Raw genomic sequence first — 21,933 nt, forward strand, 5'->3', positions numbered from 1 at the left:
TTCCTGTTCCTGTTTGGTGTTCGGGCCCGATAGGGGGTTGACTGGTGGACGGAGATCGGTGAAAGTGGTGTTCTATGAACTTTATATTCTGTGTACACAAGTGTTGACGGAGAGTCAATGGAGGCATTTATGATCAAACTCAAGTGGATCTTTGGATTTTGAAAGCCACCCGTATCCTTGAATTGAATTGTGTTTAAACTGTCATTCTCCTGTACGATGTTTATTTGATCATTTTGTGCCCTTATTTGGCTATGTGATTACTTGTTTTACTTGGAACCTCATTGGGCTTTAGCTCACCCCACTCCCTTTGTTTTCCTTAACAAATCGGGGATGGACTAACAGTCCAGAGTTTTCTTAACTTTATTTTGCTTGGACTTGTAACCCTTTTGTTAAGACGACTTTACTTTTGACTTTTGTCAGTTTGGATTCATAAATTCGTTTTATGTTACGTAATTGTAGTATGGAGTGGTAAGTGTGACTTTTAGTTTAACATTTTAAGTTTGGAAAGTTGGCTTGACGATTATGAGCCATTAGGGTTTGTACACTTAAATTTGAAATTATTTCACCAGTTATTTTTGAGTTATTAGTTCTTTGATTGACCGAGCCCCGACGAGAGTTGGGCAGGTAGTCCGCTGATACCCTGGGGTTCGTCCAAGGGAGAGGTCGGGTTGTCACATGGCACACCTCCCAAAATCATATTTGATGCCAAATAATTACCCGTTCTAATTGTTTAGAGCAACATAGAAATATCTCGCATAATTTTTATATCATCACACACATGTTGTAATAATGAAAAAACATCTCAAATAATTTGTATATCATCCTAGACATGTTCAGATAGATGCTAAAAGTCAAAACAAAAAAAAATCCGTAAAAGTCAAATTTTTTAAAAGAGTAATTTTTTTATTCAGTGTATACATGAGCGGATGCAAATGCATGACATTTAATCTAATTTCAAATTTAAAATTTACTTTTTGCATACTTGACATACATTTATACTTGTTACAAATGTAAAAAATCCTCTACACTAATAGTGTATAAAAGCTTAATTTTTGAAAAAACATGAAAATAGAACAATTATTTTCTCTGACCCAACCCCCCACAATCTATTCTAGTCCCTCTAGTCCCCTATTTTAAGAAATGGTGGACTTTTTGGCAAGAGGAATGATATTTTATCTTTTGCACGCAACTCTGTAATAGAAATAAAGCAAAAGATAGTCTATCTTTCATTTTTTTTATCCATTCCCATTTTATCTATACTTCATCGTATAGATTCCTGTGTTTTATCAATCACTTCTTTTTAATAATATAAGGGTTGTATTTGTGGATGATCTATTAAAAAACCCTTAAGCGTCTTATGGTTCCATCGTTCCGGAAAGTATACCTGACTCATACATAGTAGTGATCGGAGCCGAATCCATCCTAACTTTTTATTATAAAAAAATAATAATAAAACCAATGAGATTTCCCATCCGTTACAATTAAACACAACTCACAAAAAGTGGCAAGTGACAACTATAAGCATGTGTGACCGCTTTACTACCAGTATGGTCACATGATACTCATGTGCTGATTGACTCGGATTTGTCCATTGCACTGGTATTTAAGGCATCAAAGGAAATTGAACCATATGATAAAGCAGGAAATGCAAACAACCTTTAAATTAAACAAAAACCTTTCCTTTTTTTTTCCTCTTTTAACGCTTAACATTATCTTCATGTTTAGGATGCGTAAAATCATATGGTTGCTTGTAATTTGGACCCCGCCCTCAAAAGAAAAGAAGGTTTGCTTATGTTTTAGTTTTCCACGTCCTTTTAAATAATGTTAAGTGAAATGGCACAAATTGGAATCATACTTAATTAAGTGAAATATTCAAACTTGGTAGATTTTAGGGAAATACCAAGTACTGAAGGCGTGGTCTTAACCTCTGGGTTCTTATGTTGTAAGGATATGCCTTTGGTGCGATAGCATTACAAAACTTCTTGCTATTTCTTATAGCAAGAAATAGGAAGATATTCTCAGATGAGGAGGTAGATGCTAGACTTATTGTACAAAAAGCACAGAGAGAGTGGGCAGAATCATGGATGCCCAGAATACTGGAGGAGGGGAGTACATTGAACAAACAGGAAGCTCAAGGTCAGCAACTTGGAAATCATCTGGTAAAGAAGTGATAAGGATTAACATGGATGCTGCATTCTCAACAGGAATGGACAAATGTGGACTAGGATGGGTAGCAAGGGACTGGAAAGGAAGGGTACTAAAAGCATGGGCAAAATCAGCAAGGAAAACCAGTGAACCACTGGTGGAGGAAGCTACAACAATCAGAATGGGAATGGTAAAGGTAAAGAAAGCTCAGTGAAATAAAGTAGAGTTCCAATTGGATTGTAAAGCAGTAGTGGAAATGATAACGAAAGAAAGCATCAAGGATTCCAGAGTTGCTATTTTACTAGAGGACATACAAAAAATGAAAAGTCTGTTTGACAAATGTACTTTTTCTTTTATTAATAGACTAATTAATGGATGTGCACACAATCTAGCAAAGTTTGCTGTCAAACTTGTTAAAGAAGTAGACTGGGAAGAAAACTTTCCCATGTGGCTCAAAGAGAGTGCACAAATGGATCTTTTGGGTAGTAACCAGGTTATAACTGAGCTTGTGGTATCAAGTTAGTAAATGAAATATAAAAAATACTTTTGACGAAAAAAAGGCTTTTCTTATAGCTTTTATTTTGCTCTCTATTTTTTCCACGTAACATGTGAATATACACATGCTTTATTCACAAATTGAGCACGAAGTGTCACATGTAAAATTATACGACAAAATAATTAGATGAACTTCGTGATAGAAAGTAAAAGATGGTAAGTCTAGAACCCAAGCTACTATATAAATCCTAAAGAGAAAAACTAAGAATGCAAATAAGTAAAACGTGGTCATATTTTTCTGTCTTATATTACCAAACAAGGCAAAGAGGTCAGGCACTAAAACTTGGTTTTTCCTTTTCCTCTAATTAATTAGTGGGTTTGATTAATAGGTGCTTCAAGTGTTAATTTTGGCAAAAGTATAATTAATTTGGTAATGATTAATAGGTGCTTCAAGGGTTAATTTTGGTAAAAGTATAATTAATTTGGTAAAGTGCCCATTGATAGGCACAATAAATATCAGTACATGCATTCATATGTTAAATTAGATGTGATATAAATCCATAATTATTTATGCCTTGACAATTTTCTTTCATGAACTTTGAAACTAGGCTTAACCTCTAGACGGAAATCTTAAGCCGCTTATCCGACAGGAATGTAGTAAGTTCCTGTGCTTAAGTACAATAAACTCAGGAGTAACCCCATCAGCTATTTGTCTATATTTGGGCTTTGTGGGCTTTTGGTGAATTCCTAAATTTCAAAATCTTTTAAGAAACTGTAAAATAATTAATCAAATGGTGTTGCCCCAAGGCCCAAACAAAGCTTAGTGGTAGAAAGATTGATTATTCAAAATGGAGACGATGGGCACGATTATTAGATTAGAAATGATTGGTCTTAGTTTGGGTCTCCTTGTGTTCCTATTCAAAATGAATTGGAATTTGAACTTCTAGGCACCAAGTTTAAGGAAACAATTCCGCAAAAAAAGGTGTAGGATTTCAGAATCTTCATCTTCAATTACAAATTTTATCTATGTCCTAACTCACATTTATTTTGCTATTTTAACAAATATTTTTTTGAATAAAAAAAATTGCAGTCCAATCCGATCAAAGTTATTGGCATGTTATAGATGACTGGACATCCCAAAGCTGACAAGAATTAAATTGTATCTAGTTTCCAAATTAAATTGTGAATTTTTTAAAATCAAAATAAGCTTTCTTTCCATTATGCCCTGAAAAATGCAAGTGCCAAAATGGCAGGTCAGGGTATACGGAATAGTACTCAAATTTGATGTAGTCAACCATTCTGTTAAGTTAATGAAAAAAGGGTACGATACTACTTTTGTCAGATATCTTCCAAATACATTCTCGCTATGATTCACTACTAACATCCTACTCCTCTCCTTGTTCAATTAACAATGATGTAGGAATATTTTTTAGTAAACAATTTGAAAGGTCTAGTTTACTGCAAATTTGCACCTAATTCGAGAATTGTTTGCTCTGTTCTTGATAGATGACAAATATGTTTTGGAAAGCCATGAATATAATGCTGCACATCATTAGGAAGGCTATAACTGAAATGATACGTCTACTCGGCAAGTTTAAAGAGAAGGTGGAGGACATAGCAACAAAAAGGGCTGCAGAGCTGTCGGTGAATATAGGGATAAGTTATTTCGGAGTTCGGACTGGGATCTGATATACAATTTTTTTTTTGACAAACGATACCAATTTTATATATATTAACACTTGAAATTACAAGAGTTAATTACAAAACGGGGTAACTACCCCCATATCTTTCCTAGCTAGTTCTGAAAACCAAAATGGGAATGATCCCTCCCATTCAATTATCCTAACTGACTTAACTGTAAATTGAGCCAAAGCATGGCTACAACTATTAGCAGTCCTGGGAATAAACAAAAACACACAACAGTCAAAGTTCTTCTTCAAGTCTTCAATGTCATCCAGGATCGTTTGTAGCTTACAGTCCTGTGCATTGCTTGAGTTGATTAGGCTTACCACACATTTGCAATCAGATTGGACCTCTATTGTAGTCCATCCTGCATTTGTGGTCATTTCCAACGCACTCCTTATTGCCATTGCTTCCTCGATGGCTGGTGCTCCTCTCCTCCGTGTCACGATGCCTTTAGCTTTCACTATCTTTCCATGCCAATTCTGCGCAATGATCCCCAGGCCTGTCCGGACCATCTTAGCTGAGAGTGCCGTATCCGTGTTTATCCTTATCACGCCTTCTTTAGGTGGTTCCCATTTCTACTGTGATTGCCCATTCTCCTCTGCTGTTGTAGCTGGTCTTCCATTGGTTTCATTGCTAGCTTCATACTCAAGCCATTCACTGTGAGCTTTGTCGACAATCAGTTTTGCATTCCCCCTCTCGGCTTGAAAAGTCATTTTGTTTCTAGCCTTCCACACTTGCCATAAAATGCTAACCGTAAGCTGGATTCTGTCCAGGCCATGCGCCTCCTGTGCTGATTGCATCACAGCCACCCACCAGTTCCAAAAGTTGCCTTGTAGTTCAGCTATCCCTTCCCATTTCACTGGAGCAAGTTTCCATACCACTTTGGCAGTTGGGCAAAAGAATAACATATGTTCAATTGTTTCAGCATTGTCGCCACAGCAGGCACATATGTTGCTTCCCTTTCCTATCCTCTTAAAAAGTGTTTCATTTGCAGGCAAGGCATTTTGTAGGCATCTCCATAGGAAGTGGTTTAGTTTCAGCTTGATATTCAAACTCCACAGCCTTTTCCATACCGTATGTTTCCCAATTTCCCAACTAGTTTCAGGTTCATGTGCTGTTTTGCTCCTCATGTTGTCAATTGTCCCTTTTGCTACAGCATAGCCAGTCTTTACTGTGTAACTTCCAGATTGGCTATACTGCCAAAAAAACCTGTCTTTTCTGCCAAAAATACTAAGAGGGATACTGGAGATGAGAGCGATGTCTTCACTCCTGAACCACAGCTGCAGGAGATCAGATTTCCACCTCCCATCCTCAATTAATTCATGGACATATACGAGTGGGCAGCTTGTTGGTCTTGGAGTTGATACACAACCATTGGTCGATCCAGGTATCCACTTATCCTCCCAAATCCTCACTGTTCTACCATCTCTTACCCGCTTCCATAGTCCTTGTTTCAATAACTCTCCCCCCTTGTGGATACTTTTCCAGCACCAAGAAGTCGTGGACGGGGGCTGTGTTTCTATCCAGTTTTCCTCTTTCATGTACTTTGCTTTCAAAACTTTGCTTACTAGCAATTTTGGATTAGTGATGACTCTCCAAATTTGCTTCGCAAGCAAAGCTAGGTTGAGAATCTCTAGGTCCCTAAAACCCAAACCCCCTCTTCCCTTCACATCTGACAGCTTGCTCCATTTGACCCAATGCATCTTCTTTTCAATTCCCCTCCTCCCCACCAGAATCTAGCTAACCTAGAACTAATCTCCTTACACAACCCTCTAGGGAGTTTGAAGCAAGACATTATGTAATTAGGCATGGCCATGATTACAGACTTCAACAGAATCTCTTTACCTCCTTGACTGAGCAGCTTGTGTTTCCACCCTTGCAACTTGCTATTTATCTTGTCTTTCAGGTACCCAAACACCTGGTTCTTACCTCTTCCTATAGTCATAGGTAGACCTAGATACTTACCACTTTGAGCCTCCCTCATATTATCCAACACCTTGCTCAGCTCCTTCCTAATCCGGTTGGGAGTGTTTTTAGAAAAGAACATGGCAGATTTTTCATAGTTCACAACCTGTCCAGATGCTTGGCCGTAGTGGTTGATGACCTCCTTTATCTTCAGAACTTCCTTCTTACTTGCTTTGCAACACAACAAGGAGTCATCTGCAAAAAACAAATGTGACACCATGGGGCTATCTTTACTGACTTTGATTCCAGTGAGTTCCTTTCTATCCACAGCTTTATTTAGTAAATTGGAAAATCCTTCAGTGCACAAGATGAACAGGTATGGAGATAAGGGGTCTCCTTGCCGAATGCCTCTAGAAGGCTTAATGTATCCGACCTTCCTACCATTCAAGTTAAAGGAATATGATACAGAGGAAATATAAGCCATGATCCATTGGACAAAAATAGGACAAAAACCCATGTGTATCATAATTCTCCCCAAATATTTCCACTCTACCCTATCATATGCTTTGGACATATCTAGCTTAATGGACATGAAACCAACTTTTTCAGATCTTTTGTTTTTCAAGAAATGTAAAATTTCATGGGCAATCATGACATTGTCTAAGATCTGTCTCCCTGGGACAAAGGTCGACTGTGAGGGGGTAATACAGGGGTGAAGGACAGATTTCAGCCTATTAGCTAAGATTTTGGAGATAACTTTGTAAAGCACTGAACATAAGCTAATAGGTCTGAAGTTAGAGATGATAACTGGATTGTCGACCTTTGGAATTAAGGAAATTATAGTTTCATTTACAGATTTAAGGAGGTTTCTAGTATGAAAAAAACTAATAATGGCATGTACCAAATCATCTTTAATGATGTGCCAATATCTTTGAAAAAATAGAGGGGACATACCATCAACCCCAGGGGCTGTGTTAGGGAACATAGAGAAAGTAGCGTGTTGTATCTCCTTCTCGTCCACTGGTTTAATCAACTTCGCGTTCATAAGATGGGAAATAGTGTGAGGTATTCTGTGTAGCACTTCATCAAACTTAGAAGGTTCCGTGGAGGTGAAAAGTTCCTTATAGTGTTTGCTCAGTTCCTCTTCCACTTCTTGTTCGCCTCTACACCACTCTCTATTCGCCTTTTGCAGCATATTGATTCTGTTCCTTTTCCTTTTAGCCATGACACTTAAGTGAAAATAGGCTGTACTTTTGTCCCGCTCTTTGAGCCATCGACTTCTTGATTTTTGACTCCAGTAAAGCTCTTCATCCTTGTAGGCCTTGCTCAATTGTAGCTTCAGGTTCGCCGCAGCACCCTTGTCCCAGTCTTCTTGCTCCCTTAGTGCTTTCAATTGCCCTTTTAATTCCTAGATTACTGCCCGTGTGTTACCTTTTGTTGTTCTATGCCATTCGATTAGAGCTAACCTGCACTCTTTTATTCTTCTTACCACCTTGAACATTCGAGAGCCATGTTGATCTTTTCCCCACGCATTCTTGATGACTACCTCAGAAGTGTTGTCTTTTGCCCAGCGTTGGTCAAAATAGAATCTTCTGTTCACTCTCTTTTGCGCTGGGCTAAAGTCTAAGAGAAGAAGACTGTGGTCAGATGCCTCCTTTTCCACATGCTCACAGATTGCTTTCTCATATTGTTGCAGCCAGCCCACACTCCCTAAACATCTATCTAATCTTTCTTTTATTGTCCCTTGCCCCTCCCAAGTGTTGCTCCAGGTCCATAGAGCTCCCTGTCGCGCCCCACTTTTTGAAATGGTGTGAAAATAGTGTGTGGAATATGTATGTGAACGTGTGTGAAAATGAAAACAAAAGGCCGGGGGATTGTGAAATGCGACGGTTTGGCCAAATAAAGTTCAAAAAGGGTTTTTGAATGAAAAATGGAGTCGCCACTTGGTATAGAGTTAGGGTGTACCAAGTCACCCAAAAAGTGATTTTTGGAAAGAAAAGTAAACAAACCCTTTTTAAAGAACCTTTAGGTCTACATAACCAAAGAAAGGGATCGAGGGTCACATTTGATAAGGGAGAAGGCAAAGGCAAAGCCTAAGGCACTCCCTTACCCTAGCAAAAGCTAGTTGCGTGACTTAGCCCTTCTTTTCCTAATTTCTTCTACCCAAAGTATGTTTTGCATGTTGGACATGACTAATGGATGCTAAAAAGATGCAATCCTAAATCTAAAATGTCTCTTATGAAGCTTTTTGGTCCCAACCACATGAGTTGAGGTGGCCAATAAGGAAAGTCCTCATAGAGGTCACGGGCAATGCAAATGAAGACTCAAGTATGCGTGTAAGTGTGCAAATGTAAGAAAAGTGCAATTGTGTAAATGTGAGAAAAGTGCATGTGTGCCAATTGAGAAGATAAAGGTGTTTGTGTGCTAGTGAATGAAAATATAATAGTAGATACATATAAGTGCAATTGGGTGCAATTTGTGATGTAGAAAATAAATGATAAAAGAAGAAAAATGTACAAACATGGCACGTGGATTGAGGAAAATATGAGTTGTGAAAAAAGGTGGATAAAAGAGTGAGGAAGTGATATGATAAGAATGAGAGTGCATGAACCTAGAGGAATGCATCAAGTCGGGTACGGGAATGACTCCTAATTTCACGACTTTAATTTTCCTTTTGATTAGAAGGAAGAACCAGCGTGCTAAGGCTATTTTGTAGCCACACTCGCTCGTTTCCCTTATCGAAAGGGGACCCTCAAGCAAATGTACCCTATAACTAGCATGAAGATGCAAAAACCTAAAATGAAGGGGAAAGGGTTGGAGGGGCATACCAAATGCTAGAAACTAAGAAAAATGCATGAAATGTAGTGAAACATGCAAGTATGAACTAGCGAGGGAAATCCCTAAGGGTCTAGCGTTGGACTAGCCCATATCTATGAACTCCTACTAGCGTTGGACTAGTGGAAAACGGGGCAATGAGCCACAACTAGCATTGGACTAGTGTGGTGACGTGCATTCATCCATCATATTCATCTATGACTATAGAAAGCAAGTAGACATGCCAATCACCTATAAACACGTAGCACATAACACTTAGCATGCTCGACTAAATGCAAGAGCCTAATAAAGCAAATTAACACGTAGCAACAAAAGCAAGCGATCAATCTAATGAACCTATTGCATTTTGCTAACTAAAACAAAAGGGGAAGGGGAAAATGGACAAAACGCTCTCCAAGCCCTATCTATTACAAGCCAAGAGGTGTACACATACCCCATAAATAAATAAAAGAATGACTTAATAAAAGCAAAGTAAATGAAATAAATGAAAGGAATTAAGGAAAAGCAAGGAAAGCAAAGTAGGCATGCAATTCTCACTTAGCACGTTGGGTCACATAGGAGAGACAAAAAGGGATAAAAGAAGTTGTACCTCCCCCGTTTGTAATGCTAATAAGGTGAACAAAACTTAACTTGGGCTATAATCGCCAAAGAAAGAGCTAATTTGGGCTAAAAATATCAAAACAAGGGGTTAATGCATCACTTTAATTAACAAAATTTCAAGGAAAAGAATAAATATGAAATTGAATAATTAAACAAAGCATTCAAAGAAGTTAAACACCCCCTATTCTCCCAATTAAACAAACAAAGGTCCATATAAAGAATTAAGGAATATTCAAGGGATCAATTTATTATTACTATAAAGTAAAATAAAATTAAGGACCTAAGGTGAGACCTCCAATCAAATGATAAAATTCACAAGAAATGAATAAAAACCCCATTTTACAATTAAACGACAAAAATTCAAACATTCCATTAAAAATTCAAATCAAAGCTATACGTCTATGAAAAGTTATTAAAACCTACAAATCCATTCTAAACTTATGAATAATCTATCCCAATCATCATATTAAAACATACTAAGAAAGTTAAACTTGAAATGGACGAAATTGATTAATTTATGTGATTAGTTGGGCCACAGGGGAACAAAGGGAGACTTGGGGGGACAAAATGCTAAATTCAGAAGTTATTTTCATGCAAAACATGCAGCTACGTATGGCTTAAACTTCTGCAACTGAAAAAAAATGAAACATGCTTCCTTTTGTATCCAAGCTTGCTGCAATTTTCATTTTTTTGCAGGTACATATCAACTTCATCACCAATTTTGATCAAAAAACCTTTCAACCAAACATCCGAAAACTAATCTAAGCGTCATAACACACAATTTCAACATTCAAACAAACCAAAACATAGAAGAAAAATCATGTCAATGCTGGAAAATTCTGTGCAAAAGGTTCGGCAAGCCTGGTTTGTTCTTTTCCAGCAAGCATTTGAACATGTTTCAAACATTTCAGCCCCTAAACATACACACCCAACACCCCCTTATCCAATTCCTTTCAACCAGTATTCCAACACCCCAAACATGCAAACCCAACTAGCAAAAACAGATGGCCGAAACTTATATGAGCAGTTGCAGGAAAGCAAACAGTAAAAGAATGCGGAAGCTTTTTGTGCTGCTGCGAAATTTGCAGCTTCAACTCGCGTGACACTCAAACCAAAACATCTATAGTTTGGACCAAAACAAAAAAAAACAGATCAACTAGCTTCTCAACCAAACAACAAAGCTATGATCTCAAACATCAAAACCACAGAAACTCGACATTCAAGCAAAGAAATCTCAGGCAACAATTCTGTTCTTCTGTAACTCCTGGGTTTGCTTTATCAAATTCACAGGCTACACAAAACAATCTCCAAACTAACAAAAAACATGCAACCTGTACAACCAAAAACTAAAGTAGCATGGACAACAACAAACGACGGCTAACCCGTGAAGCTCCGCTGTCTTTCTGAGTTCAAACTCAGCAAACGTCACACAGGTTAAGCAAAACAGAGCAATTAGCCGTGAATCATGAACCCAATCCAAACTTTCTACTAATGTGTCAAGATAGAAAAAGAATCCCATGTTTTTGCCTGAGAATTAAACTGAAACAGGACCCATCCCTATATCTAATCATGCCCAAGAAAAGACAGAATAAAGCTTGTAAAGCTGAAAACTTTCTACGTTTTCACTCAGCTAAACATATTTATGCAATAGCTCCCACAAAAACTACTGATCCATTACCCAAAACCCAGAAAACCCAGATGTTATCGCTACCCAATGTTATTAAGATTATCTCAGTGCAACCACTTAATACCCACAGCTACAACATACAATAGAAGATAAGAAACGCTACAGAGACATAAAGAAAGAAACTTGCAACGAATTCATACCATAACATGTCAATCGAACAACCAACAAGCACAGTACATCATAAGAACAAACTCTAGGAAAGGCAACTAAACGAATTCTGGGGAGAGTAAGCAACCCCAACGTACCTAAACGCCGATGAACAACAAAAGAGACAGCTTCGGGAGTGGTTTGTTCAGCGAAGTTAGACGGCAACAAATGGTGACCGCAAGGAAGACAACTCTGGTTCCTCTCTTGGATTTTTCTGTTTCTTTTTGCTGGTTTTCTTTCTCCTTGTTTTCCCACCGCCAACACTCTCTAAGCCCTCAGTTTTTCAGCCGTCACTCCCTCTGGTTTCTCTCAGTTGTTACCCCCAAAACACCTCTCAGCCGTTGTTTCTTTTCTCCTTTCTCTCTCTCAGACTTTAGCCCAGATTTCTCTCCCCTTTTTTTTTTCTTTCTTCCCGTCTGCCTCTTTTCTTCTGCCCCCCGCCAATCTTCTTTCTCTCTCTTGTTTTCTAGCTCCCCCCAGATCTCTCCCTGCGGCTACTGTCAAATGCAACCCCCCTTCACACCAAACCCTTCATCCCACGGCTCTCCTTTGCTGCCTCTCCTCTTTTCCATTTTAGCCTTACACCTTGCATGGAAGCTTCCCCCATTTAGCCAGGTGTCTGGCCACCTGGAACCACCAACCTTCTCCTCTAAAATTGCAGCCAAAGGGCTGCCCGAGCCCTTCCTTGCAAGCTGCGTATTTACGCAGCTTGCATGTCGCGGCCCTTTTTTTTTTTTAAGTAATTTAACAAAATAGTAATAAAATTAAGTAAAAAAAAACAACAACAATTTAAGTAATATCGGGCAAAATAAACAAACTAGAAACACCAAAGTTCGCGATTTTTATTTTTCTTTTCTTTTCTTCATTTTTCATTTTCATCGTTTTTTCTTTTTTCTCTTTTTTTTCAAATGAACCAACCAACAAATTGAGTAAACACGACTAAAATAAACAAATACTAAAAACAAAAAAAAATTGCTAATCTTAATAATAAAAATCTTTTGATTGATGATTTTCTTTTCCGATTAATAACACTAAAAAGAAATGAAACTTATCCCCCTATTTTATGAAACTTTCTCCTTTTTGACAAATTTTAGACTAAAGTCTTACAATAATAATAATAATAAAATAAACAACAAAACAGTTAAAAGGACCAAACTAATGCAAAAAGTAAAAACTAAAATAAAAACAAATGCTAAAAGTTTAAAAACTAAAATCGTGACATTAAAAATTTGGTGTCTATAGTTTGCCCCTCTTTGTCTGAGTTTTGGAAAAACTTAAGACAAAGAAATAGACACCAAATACTCACCTGTGCTATTTGGCTGTGAACGACTCAAACGACGGGGACTGACCCCTGACAGGGAATTTTAAAACGGGACTGACCCGAACAGGAATTCAAAACGGGACTGACCCGAACAGGAATTTAAAACGGGACTGACCCGAACAAGAAATTTAAAACGGGACTGACCCGAACATGAATTTAAAACGGGACTGACCCGAACGAGAATTTTAAAACGGGACTGGCCAGAAATTTAAAACGGGACTGACCCGAACAAGAAATTTAAAACGGGACTGATCCGAACAGGAATTTAAAACGGGACTGACCCAAACAATAAATTTAAAACGGGACTGACCCGAACAGGAATTTAAAACGGGACTGACCCGAACAAGAAATTTAAAACGGGACTGACCCGAACAGGAATTTAAAACGGGACTGACCCGAACAAGAAATTTAAAACGGGACTGACCCGAACAGAAATTTAAAACGGGATTGCGCTAGAGAGGTTTAAACAATAAATTGAGTTTTTACATGGGAGTAGTTCAAACTTTTTGTACCAAGAGGGAGATTTGATCTCTGTGGCTGAAACGGTGGCTGATGTTGTTTCTTATGGTCAAACTTTGCTAATAACATTATCACTTCGTCTTTGCCTATTGGGGAGCTGTTTCTGACATCGATTTTGGTGCGAAGAGGAGAGTGGTTGTTCTCGTTTGTAAATGCAACGTTCCTGCAAGAAAAGAAGAAATAATGGACTTGCCACCATCATTTGATCCGATTTGCCTTAAGAATCGTGTAAACATGAGTCTTGTGACGCTTTTGCCTCTGCTCCGCGGCGTCTAACTTAGCCGAACTTGTAATTTTGAAACCTTTCAATTTTGAGACTGATAAAGTACGTATTTACCACGTCACCAAATCCATGTAGCAGCTTTGTTGCACTTTACCCCCTTTAATAGATAATTGAATCCCCTATCCTTGCGCAAACCCTAGGGTTTATCATCCATTTGAATCCAATGGTGAAAGAATGATGCATGGAAATTTGTCCTATAAAAATCAATAATATGTGCAAGATGATTTCCTATGTCAGGCAAAGATGAGCATGCAAAAGAATGCAGACAATCACAAGCAGTCGAACGCAAATAATCGAGAGAAACCAAGAGGTTTATAAAAGTACATTTTGCAAAAGAATATTCGTAAAGAAAAATGCAAATTTGGCCAACGAATATCATATTCAAAACTTTGGATATATTTGTTTCGGAATTCGATATTGGCAGAAGTATCACAATCATGGGGGAAAGTCCAAATGAACCAGGTCACCAGCTGTTCCTTCTCGTGCTCGTCTGTTGAGAAAACCTGCCTTGGCGCCCTTTCGGGTTTTCACCAAGGTTGCCCCCGCCCTTTTTGTTTTTGTTTTTGACTTTTTCTTTTTCTTGTTTTTCTTTTCCTTTTTTTCTTTTCTTTTTTCTTTTCTTTTCTTTTTCCGAGGCGCCCTTTCGGGTTTTCACCTAAAGAACAATGAAACATCTCGACCATGATCGACTCAGAAATATGAGTTAAAGATTTCGGGCATCAGTAAAATGCACTTCCCTTGTAAGATTAGGCGAAAGCATTACGGACATCACTTGCCAGTTGATTAACAAATTTCCTAATAGAAATACAACAAATGACGAAAGCCAGGACTTTGGGCTTTGTAATGAGGTCAGGTGGGGTGTTTTTCAAGAAAAGTTGAGGCTTGAAAGCAAATTTTGATGCGAGGTGTGAAATAACTTGAGATTGCACTATTTTGAAATCGTTTCCGATTTTGAACGAAACCGAGGAAAATTTGCCCCAGTTTGATCGGATTTTCTCTCTTTGCATTTTCTTCATTGCATTTTCCTCACTTTCGCATTTTTCTTTAAAAACTAAATTTGCCTCAGTGTGAGGTTCTCTTTTCTTTTTGATCATCTCTCTTTCAAAATAAATTTGTCCCAGTGTGGGGGTTTGCAATTCTCAGGGGTTATCAAACGAAAATTTGTCAATTCTGATGGCTCAAAGGGGACAAGTAGAGATAAAATGTTTTAAGTGTAAAAGAAGATGGCCTGACTTGTATTTCGCCATTTGCGTGAATTTCGAAAGGAAATTTGCATGATCAAATGAAAAAATTCTTGCACATGTCTGAGTTGATGGGTTGAGGGAATGTTCGTCCATCCATTTCTGCCAAGATAAGTGCTCCGCCACGTAATACCTTTTGGACAATGAACGGCCCTTGCCAATTTGGAGCAAATTTGCCTTTAGCTTCATCTTGCATCGGCAAAATTCGCTTTAGTACTTTGTCACCTTCTTCGAATGCACGCCGATGGACTTTTTTATTGTAAGCCCGGGCCACACGTTTCTGATAGCATTGACCATGACAGATAGCATTAAACCGCTTTTCATCGATCAAAGTCAATTGCTCATGGCGCTGCTTTATCCAATCAGCTTCCTCCAATTTAGCTTCCATGAGGATTCGTAGCGAAGGAATTTCAACTTCAACTGGTAATACAGCTTCCATTCCATACATGAGTGAATATGGCGTTGCCCCAGTCGATGTCCGGATAGAAGTCCGATACGCCATCAATGCATAAGGCAACTTTTCATGCCAATCGCGATGCCTTTCAGTCATTTTGCGGATAATCTTCTTCAAATTCTTGTTTGCAGCTTCTACAGCTCCATTCATCTGAGGCCTATAAATGGCAGAGTTGCGGTGTCTGATCTTGAACTGCTCGCATAGTCCATCTACCATGTCATTGTTCAGATTCTTGGCATTGTCTGTAATAAGCGTTTCGGGTACTCCAAAGCGACAGATGATGTGATCTCTCAAGAAATTGGCAACTACCTTCTTCGTCACATGTTTGAATGACTCCGCTTCAACCCATTTGGTAAAGTACTCAATTGCCACCAATATAAATCGATGTCCATTTGAGGCGGGAGGATCAATTGTGCCAATCACGTCCATACCCCACATTGAACAGGGCCATGGGGCGATCATACTATGCAATTCAGTGGGCGGAGCGTGTATAACGTCACCGTGCATTTGACATTTTATACATCTCCGGACAAAATCTATACAATCACGCTCCATAGTAAGCCAGTAGTATCCGATTCTCATGATTTTCTTTGCTAGCAAATGGCCATTCATGTGAGGTCCACAAACGCCACTATGCACTTCTTTCATCATATATTGAGCTTCGTCTTCATCGATGCACTTTAAGAGGTTCAAATCTGAGGTTCTTTTATACAAAACTTCTCCACTCAAGAAAAATTTTGAAACCATTCTACGCAGAAAACTCTTGTCCTTGGTACTAGCATGCAGAGGGTAAGACCCAGTTTTGAGAAACTCCTTAATATCGTTATACCAAGGAATATTGTCAGAGGACTTGTCTACAACCCAACAGTGGGCAGGCTTGTCTTGAAGTTGAATCTGAATAGGCTCGATTCTCAATTCATCTGGATACTGGATCATAGAAGCTAAGATGGACAAAGCATCAGCAAATGCATTTCGGGCTCGCGGGAGATGTCTGAACTCCAAATTTTGAAATTGCTTGACCAGAGTGAGCAAACTACAATGATAGGGCAAAATTTTTGAATCTTTGGTTATCCACTGCTTCAAGGTTTGATGCACGAGCAAATTTGAATCACTGAAAGCTATCAACTCTTTGATTTCCATTTCTAGAGCCATTTTGAGACCAAAAATGCAGGCTTCATATTCAGCCATGTTGTTTGTGCAAGCAAATTGCAATTTGGCAGCGGCAGGGTAATGCTTCCCTTCGGGTGAAACTAAAACAGCTCCAATTCCCGCTCCGAGAGAATTCGAAGCTCCATCGAAGAAAAGCCTCCATTCAGGGTTCTGTTCGCTTATATCGTCTGTGGCGCCTACAAATAAGATTTTCTCATCAGGGAAATGAGTATGAAGTGGTTGATAATCATCATCCCTTGGATTTTCTGCCAAATGATCAGCTATAGCTTGCCCCTTGACGGCCTTCTCTGAAGTGAAAACAATATCGAACTCTGAGAGAATTATCTGCCATTTAGCCAGACGTCCAGTTAGCATCGGCTTCTCCAAGAGATACTTCAAAGGATCAGATCGGGAAATAAGATAAGTGGTATGGCTTAACAGGTAGTGTCTCAGCTTTTGAGCTGCTCAGGCCAATGCACAGCAGCTTTTCTCAATGAATGAATAATTAGCCCCATACTGCGTGAACTTCTTGCTTAGATAGTAAATGGCTTGCTCCTTCCTTCCGGAGTCATCGTGCTGCCCCAGAACACACCCTACTGCTCCGTCGAGCACAGATAAGTACATGATCAATGGTCGGCCCGGTTTGGGTAGCACTAAGACCGGAGGCTGCAGTAAATAATCTTTAATCTTGTCAAAAACTTGTTGGCACTCCTCATTCCAGTACAACGGCACATTCTTTCTCAACAATTTGAACAACGGCTCGCATGTGGTAGTTAACTGGGCAATGAATCTCCCAATAAAATTGATCTTTCCTAAGAAGCTTTTCACGTCCTTCTGAGTTTTCGGCACTGGCATATCTCGAATTGCTTTGATTTTTGCTGGATCTATCTCTATGCCTCTTTTACTAACAATGAAACCCAACAATTTACCAGCTGGTGCCCCAAAGGCGCACTTTGCAGGATTTAGTTTCAAATTGTACTTTCGCAACCTTTCGAACAGCTTCTTCAGATCAACCAAGTGGTCTTCTGCTCTTTTAGACTTGATTATAATGTCATCCACGTAGACCTCCATCTCCCGGTGGATCATATCATGAAACAAGGTGGTCATGGTCCTTTGATAAGTAGCTCCGGCATTCTTTAGACCAAATGGCATCACTCGATAGCAAAACGTCCCCCAAGGGGTGATAAAAGCAGTCTTCTCCCTATCCTCTTCTGCCATCAAAATCTGGTGGTATCCAGCGAAGCAATCACAAAAAGATTCAATCTCATGCCCAGCGGTATTGTCCAGGAGAATGTGAATATTTGGCAGAGGAAAATCATCTTTAGGACTGGCCTTATTGAGGTCTCTATAATCCACACAAACTCGCACCTCTCCATTCTTTTTTGGAACAGGGACTGGATTCGAAAGCCAAATAGGGTAATGAGAAACAATGATAATGTTGGTTTTGAGCTGTTTTTCAATTTGCTCTTTTATTTTGAGGCTCATATCTGGTTTGAATTTTCGGGGTTTCTGTTTTATGGGTGAAAAAGTAGGGTCTGTGGGCAACTTATGCACTACCACATCAGTTGAAATACCAGTCATATCATCATAGGACCATGCAAATACATCCTGGAACATAGTCAAAAATTCAAGCATCTCCTTTTTCTGCCTCTCATTCAAATGAATACTAATTTGCACCTCTTTAACTTCATCTTTAGTGCCAATGTTAACCTTTTCTATTTCTTCCAGGTTCGATTTTGATTTCTCCTCATATTGTTCAAAATCCTTTGCAAAAGAATCGAATTCCTCCTCATTATCACTCTCGCTTTGGAGCTCGGATTCCCAGACCTCCAAGTCGTGAGTGATATAGAGATTGCCATTATTGAATTCCAGAATAGTGATATCCAAAGGGTCAAATAGTTTTATTTTTGGCCATCTGAAAGAATTAACGAATGTGGGATAATAAGCAAACAAATATACGACAAACAAATGAACAAGCAATATGACAGCAATATAAACAAACGAATAAACAAATCAACATGACAAGAGCAACTTGTGCATTTTCATAAAACCTTTGATTGAAAGAAAACGGGAACGAAATAAAACTTGACAATATTTTCATGTGAAAGCTTTAGTCAGAGGTAAAGATGCTTTCATTAGCTATTTACAGATGCAGAAGTATTTTCATAAATTCGCATGAATGACAAACCCCTTTAGGTTTACCGAAACTCCTTCCGAATGGGCAGAAACTCGGCTGTCCAATTGGAAATTGATCCTTCAGGGATGTCAGGAAACTGGGCCTCATCTGGAAAACTGTCTTCAAATGTTGCCCCAACGAACAATTGGGCCAAACTAGTTTCGATTCCATCAACTGGGTTAATCTCTGATGTGATCACCTCGGTTGGTCGTGGAAAAGTATAATGCAGTGGTGGAATATCAAGAGCCTTTTGCCTGCCTTCTTTCTCTGCTCTCTTGCGTTCCTTCATTTCTTTGATGTCTCTAGCAGTTGGTCGGAAACCCAAGCCGAATGAATCCTTTTTCTCCACAATTTCCACTGGTTTCAGAATTCCTTGCAGATCACGTCCCAGCCCTTTGTCAAACTCATATCCTCCGCGGATCATTTCCTTAGCCATCATGACACTGGCCTTTGACAGAGCTCGTTCCTCTTTTGTTATCCAACTTACGGAGATGATATCAGCTGTGCTATGAGGGGTCACTGTGGCGTTTCGGTTACCATCTTCTTCGGACCCAGAATCAGCAATTACGAAGCAATCCTTCTCGGCAAAGATAGTTATCAATTTGTCATTTACTATGAATTTCAACATTTGATGCAATGAAGAAGGCACAGCCCCGGACTTATGAATCCACGGCCTTCCAAGCAAAATATTGTAAACACTAGGAAAGTGCATAACTTGGCAGGCTATTTGAAACTGTGCGGGCCCATCTCGACTACTAAATCCACTTCTCCTATAGGTTCTCTTTGTGCTCCATCAAAACCTCTAACTATGGTCCCTGAAGGCCTCAGCTTGATATCTTGCAACCCTAGCTTTTCCAAGGTACTCCAAGGACAGATATTAAACGCAGATCCATTGTCAATCAACACCTTTGGCAAAATTTTCCCATTGCACCTCACAGCTATGTACAGAGCCCTGTTATGTCCAATGCCTTCCGCCGGTAATTCATCATCAGAGAAAATGATTTGTTTTGTAAATAACACATTCCCAACCATATGTGAGAAATTAGCAATCGAAATGTCCTTAGGGATTTGAGCTTTAGTCAGCACTTCGAGCAACGCATCCCTATGCATATTCGAAAAAAAGAGCAGATCCAGCATGGATATTTGGGCGGGCGACTTGCTTAGCTTCTCGACTACATTATATTCACTTCTTTGGAGCCTTTTAAGAAAATCCAAGGCTTCCTTCTCAGTAATTGCTGGTTTATCGGGCAAGTCGGGGTTATTTGTTTGAATTGGAACGGTAGCTCCAAACGGACTTGCGATCCTCCCTGATCTGGTGACCACTGACACCTCTTCTTTGGCAACTGACTTTTCTCCAATTTGTATGACAGGCTCATCACAGTTCCACGGCACTCGCTGCAAACTCAGAATAGGCTCTTGCTCTGGGAATTCGATGACCACTGGCTCCAAGGCCTTGCTCTCAGCTAGAGTGAGATCCAAAATAAAAGGCCTTTTATCCTCCTCAAATGGTTCATCTTCTATTATGAATGGTCGGTCTGTGACCCCAAACACCTCAGCTTTCCTTGCCAATTTTTGGGCTAACTCGTCATACTCTGCGTCGTCCAGAATGACCCCAATGGTATTAGCATGTTCCGGCAAGGGGTTCCTATTTATATTCGGCCCTTGTGCCTCCCTTTTCCTAATTACAATCTCTCCAGCTTCAATCATATCTTGAACTTTATGCTTAAGAGCCTTGCAATCCAAAGTTGAATGTCCGGGTGCCCCTGAATGATAAGCACAGACAGCTTGCGGGTTATACCAAGCGGGCATGCCATATGGATAGGTAGGAGGGGGTACCATACCAATTTTTCCGGCGGCCTTTAACTGGTCATACAATTGGTCTAGAGGCCTGTCTAAATTGGTAAATGTACGGCTAGGGGGTCGGTTGTAAGGTTCAGGAGGGTGAGGATGGTTGTAAACAGGTCTATTTGGGGGAGGAAATCTTGGGTTATATGGAGGGCGAGGTCGGTTTTGGGGTGGATTTGGTTGAGAGATTTGAAAAGGGGGTACAGGTGGGTTAGGATAGCTTGGGCGAGGTCGTGGGTGATGGATATTGGTAGTATATACATGGTGCGGGTTTGAATAATAAGGGTAATGTGGTTGGTAGGTTGGATTGGGTTGGTATCGGGGTTTGGGTGAAGGGTTTTGGTTCCAGATAAAAGTCGCATCCCCCTCTTTCTTTTTAAACTGTGGTTTCTTTCCACTACTTCCTTGCCCTTGCAAAGCTTCTAATTGTGATTTTAAGGCAGAAACGTTAACAATTTTTCCGGCTCTCACAAAATCATCATACTCTTCGAGTTTATTCACAATCGCAGCAAATGAACACCCAGTCATACGGAAGATTTCTTCAAAGTATGGAGGATCATGCGCCTTTATGAAAGTGCGAATAATTTCATCTTCGGTCATCGGAGGCTCAACCTTGGCAGCTATCTTTCTCCATCTTTTGGCGTATGTCTTATGATCTTCAGATGGTCGCCTCTTCGTGCCTTCCAAAGTAGTTCTGGTCGGTGCTAGCTCGCAGTTATACTCGTATTGTCTGATGAAGGCGTTGGACAGATCAAGCCAAGTCTTCACCTCCTCTGGCTTTAAGTTTGAATACCAATCGAGGGCGTCACCTTCTAGACTCTCTGGAAATAACCTCAGTGGCAAGTTTTCGTCATCCACCGGCTTGCCCAGTTTGTTGGCAAACAAACGCAAGTGCGTCTTAGGATTGCCCGTACCATCATATTTATTGAACTTCGGGGTCTTGAATCCCACGGGCAGCTGCACATTTGGAAACAGGCACAGATCATCGTAGTCTAACACCCCCTGCTTGCTTAAACCTTGGCTTTTCCGGATGAACTCATCGAAACGATCCAACTGCTTAAGTAACTTCAGATCAATCGGGGCAGACGACTCCCCCACTTCTGGCTTGGTTTGAACAGTGTGCTCCGGCACAACAGGCTCTGCAGTAGTCTGATAAAAAGCTTGTGGATCCGGAGGCATGTTTGGACCACCTTGACCACCCTGAGGCTGAAATCCTTGCCCATAGGGAGGATAGAACGAAAGATTTTGATTGTAAGTATACTGCGGGTTGAAAACTCCCTCAAAAGTGGTTTGAATTGGAGGAATGACAAATGGTTCGGATTCCGGTTGTCTGACGGGCAAAGGCTCGGGTTAAACTCCGCCACTAATGAGTTCATCAATCAACTTCTTCTGGGCGGCCATCTCAGACGCCATTTCCCCAAATTTGGTGAGCAATTCAGTCAACT

General features: G+C 39.7%; 2 protein-coding genes across 2 annotated transcripts; both read right to left on the reverse strand.

Moving 5' to 3' along the window:
• Positions 1–4,394: 4,394 nt before the first annotated feature.
• LOC113743969 (uncharacterized) lies at positions 4,395–4,838 on the reverse strand. Its single transcript, XM_027272014.1, has one exon. It carries the CDS (start codon positions 4,836–4,838, stop codon positions 4,395–4,397), a length of 444 nt encoding a protein of 147 aa, XP_027127815.1.
• A 13,827-nt stretch (positions 4,839–18,665) lies between these two features.
• Positions 18,666–21,667, reverse strand: LOC140006959 (uncharacterized). The gene is made up of 3 exons (XM_072049634.1): positions 21,169–21,667; positions 19,527–20,406; positions 18,666–19,317 (listed from the first exon to the last, which is right to left on the reverse strand). The coding sequence occupies exons 1-3, from the start codon at positions 21,665–21,667 to the stop codon at positions 18,666–18,668; spliced, it is 2,031 nt and encodes a 676-aa protein (XP_071905735.1).
• Positions 21,668–21,933: the final 266 nt, after the last annotated feature.

This window comes from Coffea arabica, chromosome 5e (assembly GCF_036785885.1).
Source record: "Coffea arabica cultivar ET-39 chromosome 5e, Coffea Arabica ET-39 HiFi, whole genome shotgun sequence".
NCBI lineage: Eukaryota > Viridiplantae > Streptophyta > Magnoliopsida > Gentianales > Rubiaceae > Coffea > Coffea arabica.